This window comes from Lytechinus variegatus, chromosome 16 (genome assembly GCF_018143015.1).
Source record: "Lytechinus variegatus isolate NC3 chromosome 16, Lvar_3.0, whole genome shotgun sequence".
NCBI classification, from domain to species: Eukaryota; Metazoa; Echinodermata; class Echinoidea; order Temnopleuroida; family Toxopneustidae; genus Lytechinus; species Lytechinus variegatus.
In genome coordinates, this window is record NC_054755.1 from 18815949 (window position 1) to 18828295 (window position 12347).

Genomic DNA, 12347 nt, shown 5'->3' on the forward strand with positions numbered 1-12347 from the left:
GGTGCTTTTTGAGACCTCATGACATGGTCGTGCATGGTATCCACTCGTCAATGGAAATGGCCCCCAGGGGGGTAAAGAGACGGGGGGGGGGGGCAGAGAAGTAAAAAAGAGAAACAGGGAGAAGTAGAGAGGGATGGACAAGAAATAAGTGAAAAATGGAGAGACATTGTCACAGTATATAAAGTAGCTAAAAAACGAGAGAGGAAGGTATTAAGAGAGGGACACAGAAAAGTATAGAGTTAGAAGGGGGAGAAAATTGAGAAATAGAGAGGCACAGAGAGGGAGCGAGATCGATGATAAGCCCGGCACAGAAGCAGGGAGTATGGGGGGGGGGGGATGATAAGAAAATGAGAGATGATAGGCAAATTAAGACGAGGATAGAAATACGCACAGAAAATAGAGAAGGGGATCCGGGAGGAGGTGGAACCCCCGTGGAGTTTGAGGGAGAGTGCCATTAATAATAAAAGAATTAAAACAAGCGCAAAAAAGGGGCGGGGCGTGTTCCATGGAACTTATTTTGATATATTGGGAGCCGGGAGCTTGGCCGGGAGACTGAGGGTTATTGCTACAAAGATTTCTTGGATTTTCTGCTGCTGGTTGATTTTTATTTCACAGTAGAAAGGCTCCAGACGTTCAAAGGTATAAAGGCAACTACATTCATTCATGATATTAATCAATGGAAAAGAGACAGTTGAAGTTTATTTATGATTGATTCGATTCATTGTGTAACGTAACCATCGGTGCGGCGCCGGAATCACCCAGCATGTTGGCCGGGGATGTGTCGGGGTGCGTTGGCTGCCGACTGCCCGTACTTGTTCGGCTATAAATAAAATGTATCGATCTGTTTCTGTTGAGGTATTAACTCCCTTAGAAACTCGGGAAAGCACATCCGAGCATCAACGCCAAGCTGGTATAAAAAGTTACAACCATTTATGATGGGGGGGGGGGGACCTAAGGCTATATGCCTATGCACTTTGTTTACAAACAATAAAAACTAGGACCTAACTTACTGGTCCTAACTTTTATTGTTACACATACGGTACCGTACTTCTCATACTTCTTCTATGCAAATTAGTCATAGTGGTAGGCTGTTATACTTATAGATGACAGAAATTACTCTCGCGCCTTATTTGGTTAGAGTGGAGATGATGGCAAAGGCCAAAGCTGGGATTTGAACTCGCAACTTTTCAATCACAAGTCCAGGGGCCCGTCACACAAAGCTTAGCAATGATTGTATCTACATTTTTCTAAGATTGATTCTATCGACTGCAATGTACAATCAACGTGAAAATCAAGCGTACGATCAATCGCTAACCTTTGTGTTATGGGACCCAGTGCTATAATGAGTCTGAGAGCCTGGACAGCTAATATATTCAACTATTTAGCAAAGGTGTTATACTACAGGAGGTTCATGCTGTGAAACCAAGTACGGTATAGATGGTTTTTTTGGTGGTAGTATAATTTGGCAAAATAGGTCAAGATATTAGAAAATGGTGTCAGATTGGACGAATTTCCTTGATTTTGATTATCTGAAAAGTAACTTTCATGACAGTGTGTTTGCATGTGTGTGGACGAGGGGCGTCTCACACCTTCCTTCAGCCTCAGGCAGCCTTTCGTAATATACTTTCTGTATAACTTAAATTTCTTTCATTGAATAAAAAGAAAATGAGCTGGCATGAAAGTACAAAAAGTTGTGATAGGCCTATTGATTTTATGGGATTTATTTTTAGAACAAGAATCATGAGAAAACAGTGCATGAAGCTCAAGGGTCAAGCATGACAAGTGCATATACCCTGCATGATTAGACATAAGGGGTGTTGCAAGAAACTTGCCATCAATTGCAAATCTATTTTTGGTCCTTAAATCAGTCATGTCTTGTAGTTAATTGCAAATTAGTGATTGATTGCTAATCTCCTTGAAACAAGAATTTTAATCTGATTTGCTATAGTTTACGTTGATCTGTCTGGTGTAAAATTGGAACAGAATATTAGCAATTGATCGCAAATATTTTCTTGCAACACCCCCTAAGGCATGTATCTAAAATGTCTTGTGTATGGGAAATCTATCGACTAGTGAAAAGAGACTGAAGGCTGATGCCAGGTAATTGTACCAGACATGCCACGTTCAGGAGCCTCTCTGATTTCTCATGTTAACCATTTTTCCAAATTGTTCATATAGTATTGAAAAAACCGACACCATTTCAATTTTCTGATTTTACCTTCAGGAGTTACCATGGGAACATACACTATCAGAAAGGCCGAACCAGATGATTGTGATGATATTGTAAGACTCATCAATGAACTTGCTGAGTATGAGAACATGCCAGACCAAGTGGACGTGACACCAGAAAGTAAGATAATGTACTTAAAGGGGAATCCAACCCAAAGAAAAACTTGTTGGTGTAGGAAATAGAAAAATCAGACAAGTTGATAAGTGAGAGTTTGAACAATATTAAAGGTCAAGTCCACCTCAGAAAATTGTTGATTTGAATCAATAGAGAAAAATCAGGCAAATGTAACGCTGAAAATTTCATCAAAAATCGGATGTAAAATAAGAAAGTTATGACATAGTTCACTTATTTTTCACAAAATAATAGTTATATGCACAATTTAGTCACATGCAAAATGAGAATCGATGATGTCCCTCACTATTTCTTTTGTTTTTATTGTTTGAATTATACATTATTTCATTTTTTACAGATTTGACAATAAGGACCGACTTAACTGAACCATAAAGTTTGTTAAACAATGGTAATTGTTTCTCAGGACAATGAGGAGAAAATTAGAATATTTCATATTATAAAATACAAAAGAAATACACTGTAGTGAGTGAGTGATGTCATCAGTTCCCTCATTTGCATACCAGACGGGATGTGCATATAACTGTTTTGTGAAATTTAGCAAAACTTAAAAATGTCATAACTTTATTTTACACCAGATTTTGATGAAATTTTCAGTGTTATGCCTGTTGGATTTTTCTCTTTTTTATTCAAATCTACTTTTTGTCGGGATGGACTTGTCCTTGAAAAACTGACTCTATCTAGCTTTTGAATCAGAGGGTTGTGTGTTTGAATCCCACATAGCCTAGCGTCCTTTGGCAAGGCGTTTATTAAACCAATCAGAACTGCATTGGGCTGTCAAAAGTGATTTTAGAAGAACATACAAGGCAGGATTCACACAAGTGGGGGCAGTGCAAGTTATCTCGAAAGGAGACAAAATTGCTGTAATGAATCGTTTATTATAATAATAATATAGGATTTGTATAGCGCACGTATCCACATTTCAAGGTGCTCAAGTTGCTCCTACATTTATATTACCCCGGCTAAGCAAGTCTACCGATTCTGGTGCGCACAGCTTTTTGAGGAATTACTTCCTGCCGGTACCCATTTACCTCACCTGGGTCGAGTGCAGCACAGTGTGGATAAATTTCTTGCTGAAGGAAAAAACGCAATGGCTAGGATTCGAACCCACGACCCTCTGTTTGAAAGGCGAGAGTCAGAACCACTAGACCACGATGCGCCAACATGTTATAAGAGGTATTGCAGCAACTTCAATGAAGCTAATTCTTTGTCTTGCATATTTGTAGTACATAATGAGTTTGACAAAACCATACAGTGAAATGCATAAGGAACTTGACGTACCTTGGAATTGATCATGAAACAGAATGAAAATCAATTAATACCACCATTGTGCACTCATTTTCACAAAAATGTAACAATGTAATGACAACTGAGATGAAGAAATCCTGGGTTGGGTGCAATGATTTTACGGATACTTATGGATGCTTCTAAACGCAAGCTTAAGCCTCTGTATTCTAGGGTTCCCAGCCCATCGGGGAAAATTATTTTACTTTTTTTCCAGTTGGGGAAAAATCAGGAAATTTGATAAGAAATACCTGGGGAAAATGTCTCAAATGAGGGGAAAATCAGGTAATTTTGATCAGCCTAACAGTTAAAAGCATGGTAGTCAGTCAGACTCTGTTATGTTTTGTTGCATATCAAAACAACATCCATTGAATGCCTGGTTTTGGTGGTACTAATTAGTTTTATATTATTGTTTTCATACTGAAAATACATGTAATTCACTGAAACAAGTTAGAAAACATGGGAACGTGGAAATGGGTTTAAATAATTATCAGGGAATTTTGTTCCGTTGAAAAGCTTGGAACCCTGGTATTCAGATCCAAATTCTGTCTCTTTAGGTTAGCTTGTTTATGTCCTGGTGGATCGTATTTCAGTGATTTTGCTTGAATTCTGAACAAACAGTCAAACACCAATATTCGAAGATATCTGAACTAAAGTAATGACTGATTCTTTTCATTCAATGCCCTCTAGAACTCAGAGCTGATGCCTTCTGTGATCAACCCTTTGTCAACTTGCTGGTTGCTGTGTGTACCAAATCCAATACAACGGTTGCTTACAGCTCTTTCTCCTACACATACAGTTCATGGAAAGGCCGAACAGTTTACTTGGATGATCTTTATGTCACACCAGCGCATAGAGGTATATATAACCCAGGGCAGGGGCAAGACTTCCATATGTCCCCTCCACTAAAATAAAAAAAAAATATGGAGAAGGCTTATCAAGAATTATCTAACATATAGATTTAAGATGAAAAAAGTTGGATACATACCAAAATATGTCTTTATTCTGTCAAAATCTTGAGTGTGTGTAATTCCCAATGGCATTGGTTTATTCAGTCGGGAAAATAAATACCCAGTACTATTGGAGAGTAGACTAGTCGTAATATCGGTTGATAACTGTTATGAAACCCATGGCTTTCAACAATTACTGCTAGCTATGTAAGGGGACAGACTGGAGATGCCTCATTCTGCAGCGAGAGGTTTGAATCGAAGTTCCAACCAGAAAATAGAAAAAAAAAGAAAAAGAGAATGAAAAAAGCGGGTTTGGAGAAGTGTTTTTTGTAATTAGTGGAGGGGACATAGGAAGTCTTTCTGGGGTAGGTTCATAAAGCTGTAATTCAAGTTACTTATGCATAACTTTATGAACGACTGGCAATACTTGGTGTTTCAAATACGTGTTTACTAAAATAGCATACCATTTTTTTATTCAGTATTTTTTGCTCAAAATATTTTTGAGTGACACTTCTCGTGCTCAGATAGATACCCAGGACTTTCCTGTTTCAACGTAGTGCAGTGAATGTGTCATAATTTTCAAAAATAGTTGACAAATAAAACAAATCTTGCATTCTTGGGTACCTGAATGGGTACTTGGCAGGAATTTATTCCTTGAAATGCTGATCGCTGGAAAGGCTGCTTGAGCTACAGCTGGGGTAATAATATCCAAGTCCTTTGGAAGCGCATAGAGAAGTTATTCATAATGTGTTATGCGCTATACAAGAACTGACTATTATTATTAAAATGCTGGTCAATCTGAATTTATCTTAAGCTGATGAGAATACGATTTGCAGAGAATCCGATTTACCCTAAGAAAGGGTGCCAGTCGCTTGTAAAGTCATTGTAACCTAAAACAGCTTTATGAAACATCATCAATTAGTCTGTTTTATACCAGGGGGGGGGGCACTCTGTATATTTTGGACAGTGGATATGTTCCGGGGAGAGGGGACCCCGGTTAAATTACACTAATTTTCCGTTCCAGGGCATACCATTTTTCCCTCCATGGCCAGGGGACCGTTTCATAAAGCTGTTGGTATTAATGTTAAGAGTGACTTTAAGAACGATTGGTGATCCTTTTTTGTGGTATATAATATTCACCATTAAATATTCATTGGATTATTTAGCGCATAAGAAAGGTTCACCATTGGCTCTTAAAGTCACTCTTAACTTACAAACAGCTTTATGAAATGCCCCCCTGGTGCCAAAGTAAACCTGTTCTGAGGCATTGGAGTTACTATTTTCTTTCTGCTTGGGACACATACATGTAGAAGGATCCCTGTATTGCAGTATACAGAATCCCTGTCTGCTGATTGGCTGATCGCGCAACCTTCTTATCCTTCGTTGCCCAGCGCTGTGCGAGAATCTTTACCGGCGATCAGGTGAGCTCTGTGGACCTCTGTATTCAGTCGGTAAAGCTGCCAGTGTGTAGAGTTTGGATGTGTGATCATGGTTTCCATCAACCTTTCTCAAAATCTACTTCTAGGGACCTACAATTTTCATGTTTATTAGCTCCAGGGCATCATATTTGCATACAGTGTGAGAATTCAGTTCCAGAGACCCTCTTTTGCAACATTTCTTTTATGACAAGCCATTTCGAGAGCCCCTAATTTGACTCGCCAGTAGCACATACCTATCACATATTGGTCATATTGGGTCGAATACCCCCCCCCCCCCCCCGAGTTAAAAAGTGATTCAAAATGAAGGTCACTTTGCCATTGTGTCAACTATCACTGTAAAAAGTCTCGATAGCCTATCAAAATCAGTTTTTGTCTCACCTGCATAGCAGAGTGAGACTATAGACAGCGTCAACATCAAATCTTAACCTAAGGTTAAGTTTTTGAAATGACATCATAACTTAGAAAGTATATGGACTTAGTTCATGAAACTTGGCCATAAGGTTAATCAAGTATTACTGAACATCCTATTAGAGTTTCATGTCACATGACCAAGGTCAAAGGTCATTTAGGGTCAATGAATTTAGACCATGTTGGGGGAATCAACATCAAAATCTTAACCTGAGGTTAAGTTTTTGAAATGTCATCATAACTTAGAAAATATATGGACCTAGTTCATTAAACTTGGACATAAGGTTAATCAAGTATCACCAAACATCCTGCATGAGTTTCACGTCACATGATCAAGGTCAAAGGTCATGTGAGGTCAATGAACTTTGGCCACTTTGGGGGTATTTGTTAAATGCCCATCCTATCTCTGTAAAGTGTATTGGTCTAGTTCATAAAATGTGGAAATAAGAGTAACCAAGTATCACTGAACATCTTGTGCGAGTTATAGTAGTTTTCAAAGTCAGCACTGCTGCTATGTTGAATCGCGTGATGCAGTTGAGATGGCCAGAGGCATTCCACTTGTTCTATGAACAGTTGCCTTAACAGTTAGCACCATCGTAAGTCTTTGTAAAATAGCCCTTGGTAAGATTGAAGATTTATTAACAGCTTTTCTTGATAGTAATAAATAATAATAATGGCACTGATAAAGTGATGGCATTCACTGTCTCGATTTTTGTTATTACCTTGAAATTTCTGTGCTATGGAAAATGGGATAATAATAATAATAGGCATTTTATATTGCGCCATCTATCTAGAAATATCGAGGCGCATTGTTATTATTATTATTATTACCCCAGCTTTAGCTCGAGCTGCCTCTCAGCGCTCATGCATTCAAGGAATTAATCCTGCCGGGTACCCATTCACCTCACCTGGGTCGAGTGCAGCACAGTCTGGATAAATTTCTTGCTGAAGGAAATTACACCATGGCTGGGATTCGAACCCACGAACCTCTGTTTCAAAGTCAGAAGACTTATCCACTGGGCCACAACGCTCCACTGATGAAAATTACGAATCCCAGGAAGAGCGTGGAATTCATATAATTTAACAGAAAACATGGTTTCCTGACCCCCCTAACATTCATTTCTTGAAAAAATTAATTGAAAATTGGTATTAAGTCCTATAAAATCAAAATGAAGTCCAACAAAACAAAATCATGGATCAGTGAGCGGATCTGCCGATCAAATAAGTTGGCACTCTTTAGAATGGAAACTTGATTTATCTTACATTTACAGTTGCACTGTACCTTTGAAGAAGACGTAGAGTAAACTTTAGGTTGGGAAATTCGAGTGGACTTCCCTTCTTTATATAATAATTTATGGAATTATGATTTTTTTTGTCTGTTTATTCTGTATAGGGCATGGGATAGGAACAACATTAATGCAGTCAGTGGCTAAGGTAAGTAAAGATTTAATTTGTGGTAGAATTTTTTTCAGGGCCATTTGCCACAAAAATATGCAATAAGTATTTATCGTTGAAATTATTTGTAATCCCCCCCTCGTCAAGTTACCGTACATAAGTTGTCTAATTCTGAAATATTAACATTCTTAGCTGTATTACTCCTTCCCAGTTTGTTTATAGATCTCATTTATATTCACACACACTACAATTTTCAAATTTGGAAATATGTATTATCTATGTTTCTATGCAAAATGTTAATATCCTTAATTTTTTTCTTGTTCATTAATTGTAGCCATGCAGTTCAGTCTGCGGACTGCGAGAACCGATATTTTAGATAAAATACATGTTGATCAATCAATCTGTTAATCATTCCAATTTTGTTCTCTCCATTCTCTTCAGTGTGCCTATGAACAAAAGCAATGTAATCGTATGAACTGGATCGTTCTCGCTTGGAACGAACGTCCGAAGGAGATGTATGCTCGGCTTGGAGGAGAGAATCTAACTGTGAAAGAAAGCTGGGAAAACATTACGTTATTCAAAGAACAATTGAAAAACTTAGCAACTAATTATCAGGTTAAGCTAAGTGCTGATACAACAATAGATGTGCAGCTATGATTGTAATTTAGCTTCTAGATGTAAGTAGTACGCTGCTTCAGTGTATATATGACCCATTTAGAAATTTTTTACTCTAATTTGAAAATTGTGCCTTATTCTATCAAAGTTGTCCAAAGAAGGATTTGGTTATATTGAGTTAGCCTACAAGCCCGGGGGGGCCACTTCCATTCACGAGTGGATACCATGCGCGACCATGGGGTCTCGAAAAGCACCCCAAACACGTAATTTCCATATTCTGAAAATGCACCCCTTAACAAGTATTGGCTTGTGAAACCCTACCCTTAACAAGTATTGGAAACAAAACGATACTCTTGGCAAATATTCCCTGAAATGAACCCCTAAACACGTACAGGAATGTATTATTGTTACGGTCCTTCTACACCTCGCGCAAATCGGACTCTAAACACGAAGTGTTGGGGCGAAAAGGACATCCTTTATAAGACATTTTAACTTTGTTTTATCATCCCCGCAAATTCGACCCTAAACACGTAATTTTCCTAGCGAAATGGATACCCTTTTTTCATTATTTTAGTGTTTTTGACACCCTTATCACGTTACGTACGTAACGTGGCCTATCGTGAAAAAGACATCCTTTTTACGTGTTTTTTTGGTCGCGCATGGTATCCACTCGTCAATGTAAGTGGCCCCCCCGGCCTACAAGCAGTCCTTTTGATACCACATTGGCTACCCTCTTTGGTCTATACTAGACCTAGGAATAAAACTAAATCCATCAAAGCATTTGATCAGTTCACCAACAATCGGCAACCAAATACATGCTGCGCCAGATGTTGATTACTGATTTGAGACATTGGATTATCATAAGTACATGACTCTATACATTATATGAACGGGAGATTCCGTGTGAGAAAAATCAGCCATTTTCACGCTTTTCAACCTGCTGTTCTAATTCTAAACATCGTAACTCTTTCAAGACACGACAGTGACGGCTGTTCCCGCATCACTCAGCGGTGTTGATGTGCACTATGCTGGGACACTCCATCGAGTCAGCTTGCTTATTATGTGTAACCACCAGTAGCTCCTGTGGAGCGTTGTGGCCCAGTGGATAAGTCTTCTGACTTTGAAACAGAGGGTCGTTGGGTTCGAATCCCAGCCATGGCGTAATCTGCTTCAGCAAGAAATTTATCCACATTGTGCTGCACTCAACCCAGGTGAGGTGAATGGGTACCTGGCAGGATTAATTCTTTGAATGCATGAGCGCTGAAAGGCAGCCCGAACTAAAGCCGGGGTAATGATAATAATAACAATGTGCTTCGGAATAGAATATTTCTAAATAGATGGCGCTATATAAATGCCTATTATTATCATTATTATTATTTATAGGTAAACTTTTTGGGGGATTTCTGATAATCAATGCCAGGAATCTTTATTGTTTGAACGTCCTGATTATTTTACCCTGGCCCGGTGAGCAATCAAACGACAAGGGTATTCATTCCCGGCCTAGTCTGTTCTACACTTGGGACCTTTCACACGTGAATCTTGAATCATCATTGTAATGATGATTGCTATTGTAATCGTGACTGTGATTAGCATTTGTGATTCTAATCATGTTCTAGTTTGGTTTCACATGTGCTAAATATTCGTCATTAGCCTTATTTTTCACTGGAATCATTCAAATTACAATTTTGTTTACCGTGTGAAAGGACGGTTGGTCTTGTTATGAGGATATGCTGTATTATGAATACAAAATGATGAGTTGGGAGGCGACTAAAATAGGGAGCCGAAGCAAGAGCATTTAACCACATTTCTGGTTTGAAAAAATGTCATTATTCTGTGGTAGGTGTTTATGTTTGCAAGGAATGCAATGTTGTACATTGACTGTTAAAGTGTTCTGGAGGTTGCATATGACAATCTAGCATTCACTTAGTAAAAATGTGTGTATGTGCTTATAAGACATTAAAGGGGAATGAAACCTTTGGAATAAGTAGGCTTGTGTTGAAACAGAAAAATCAAAGAAACGGATCAACGAAAGTTTGAGAAAAATTTGACAAACAATAAGAAAGTTATGAGCATTTGAATATTGCAATTACTAATGATATAGAGATCCTCCTATTGGCAATGCGACAAGGATGTGTGATGACACATGTGAACAACTTGCCCTTTGATGGACTATAAAATACCCTCAAATTGTCTCTTTTTGCTTTTTCTTATGGTGATACAAACTCTTTATCCGTGATGTATTCTTTAAAAATCTGTATTGCCTACCCTCCTATAGAAAGAACACATGATCTACTGATAAACATGAAGAGAGGCAATTTAAGTGAAATATATACTAAAGAAATGGGGAGAGTTGTTCACATGTGAAATCACACATCTTTATCGCATTGCCAATGTGAGGATCTCCATAGCATTAGTGATTGCAATATTCAAATGCTCATAACCTTCTCATTGTTTGTCCGATTTTCTTCAACTTTCGTTGTTATGTTTCTGTGATTTTTCTGTTTTCACACAAGCTATCTTGTTCTAAAGGATTCATTCTCCTTTAAGAAGGGCCACAAATGTACCGGTAGTATAAAGACACTAATTGTAGCCCAAATGGATTTAGTGAATGCAAAATAATACAATGATGATGACATTTTAAGTAAAAAGTGTTACTTGTGGTAATTAAACATGGTGGAATAAGTGATCAACCGAAAATTCAGCAGTTTGTGTGTGGGTATATTTGTACATGACACAAATGAAAATTGTGTATTTTTGTATGGGGTTTACTATCTTGTTCTAAAGGGTTCATTCTCCTTTAAGAAGGGCCACAAATGTACTGGTAGTATAAATACACTTATTGTAGCCCAAATGGATATAGTGAATGCAAAAAAATACAACGATGATGACGTTTTAAGTGAAAAGTGTTACCTGTGGTAATTAAACATGGTGGAATAAGTGATCAACAGAAAATTCAGCAGTTTGTGTGTGGTATATTTGTACATGGCACAAATGAAAATTGTGTATTTTTGTATGGGGTTTGTGAAAATGTGTTTGAAAGAGGTAGAGAGGGGATGGGGTGCGTAAAAGATGTTACTCAGAGTCATCTATTCAATGAAATCTATGTCAGATCATCTCCATTAAATGGCTTAAATTGACGCATTATTAATGAGAGTTACTCGATATAAGTGTGTGTGTATATGACAGCGTGTGAGTGTGTGTATGGATGTGTGTATGAGGGTGTGTGTGTTTGGAGGGTAGATGAATGAATATGGTGAATTTTTCGATTTTTGAAGGACATTATTTTTGGAAAGTAAAAATAGAGTATTGTGTCCCGGTAAGGCATATCCCTGGGAAGCGAGGGTGCTACAAAAAATTCTTGGGGATGCTGCATGTATTTCTTGTAATTCTTGGGGATGCAGCACCCCCATGTATGGCTGGCTGCTGAGCCATCTAAAAGATGCCACATATCAAGAGTGACATTGTAAGAAAGTATAGAGTTTGAGCTTTCTGATGATATAAATAATGTTTGTGCCTAAAACACAAAATGTTGCACAATTTGCAAGTGAAAACAGAGGAAGAAAATTCTGTTTGATGCATCTTTTCAGGTAAAAAATTAACTAAGTTATCACAATATTTTATTCAAAAGAAATGACCAATATGAAAGAGTAACATTTACTCTTCCCCATGGTACAAAAATAATCAATTTTACTCAAGGAGAAAGTGGTTAGATTCTTTGAGAAAAAAAGTCTCACAATTCACGAGATTTTGCAGGGACATGAATTCAGCCACGAGAGGACTTGGACAAATCTTGCCCATTTGCTCATTAAAGGGGAATGAAACCTTTGGAACAAATAGGCTTGTGTAGAAGCAGAAAAATCAAAGAATAAGAATAAAAAAAGTTTGAGAAAAATCGGA

The 12347-nt window shown here is 37.9% G+C and overlaps 1 protein-coding gene across 1 annotated transcript; it reads left to right on the forward strand.

The window, feature by feature from the left end:
• The first annotated feature begins 516 nt into the window (after positions 1-516).
• Positions 517-8633, forward strand: LOC121430099 (thialysine N-epsilon-acetyltransferase-like). Its single transcript, XM_041627373.1, has 5 exons — positions 517-639; positions 2225-2350; positions 4334-4501; positions 7834-7874; positions 8277-8633. Exons 2-5 carry the CDS (start codon positions 2233-2235, stop codon positions 8490-8492), a joined length of 543 nt encoding a protein of 180 aa, XP_041483307.1. The 5' UTR covers positions 517-639; positions 2225-2232; the 3' UTR covers positions 8493-8633.
• Positions 8634-12347: the final 3714 nt, after the last annotated feature.

Bases quoted from the DNA above. Each gene is read 5' to 3' on its own strand.
- LOC121430099 (XM_041627373.1), top strand. From the start codon at position 2,233: ATGGGAACATACACTATCAGAAAGGCCGAACCAGATGATTGTGATGAT. The intron at 4,502-7,833 runs GTATATATAACC...TATTCTGTATAG, and splicing joins TGTCACACCAGCGCATAGAG to GGCATGGGATAGGAACAACA. The intron at 7,875-8,276 runs GTAAGTAAAGAT...CATTCTCTTCAG, and splicing joins TAATGCAGTCAGTGGCTAAG to TGTGCCTATGAACAAAAGCA.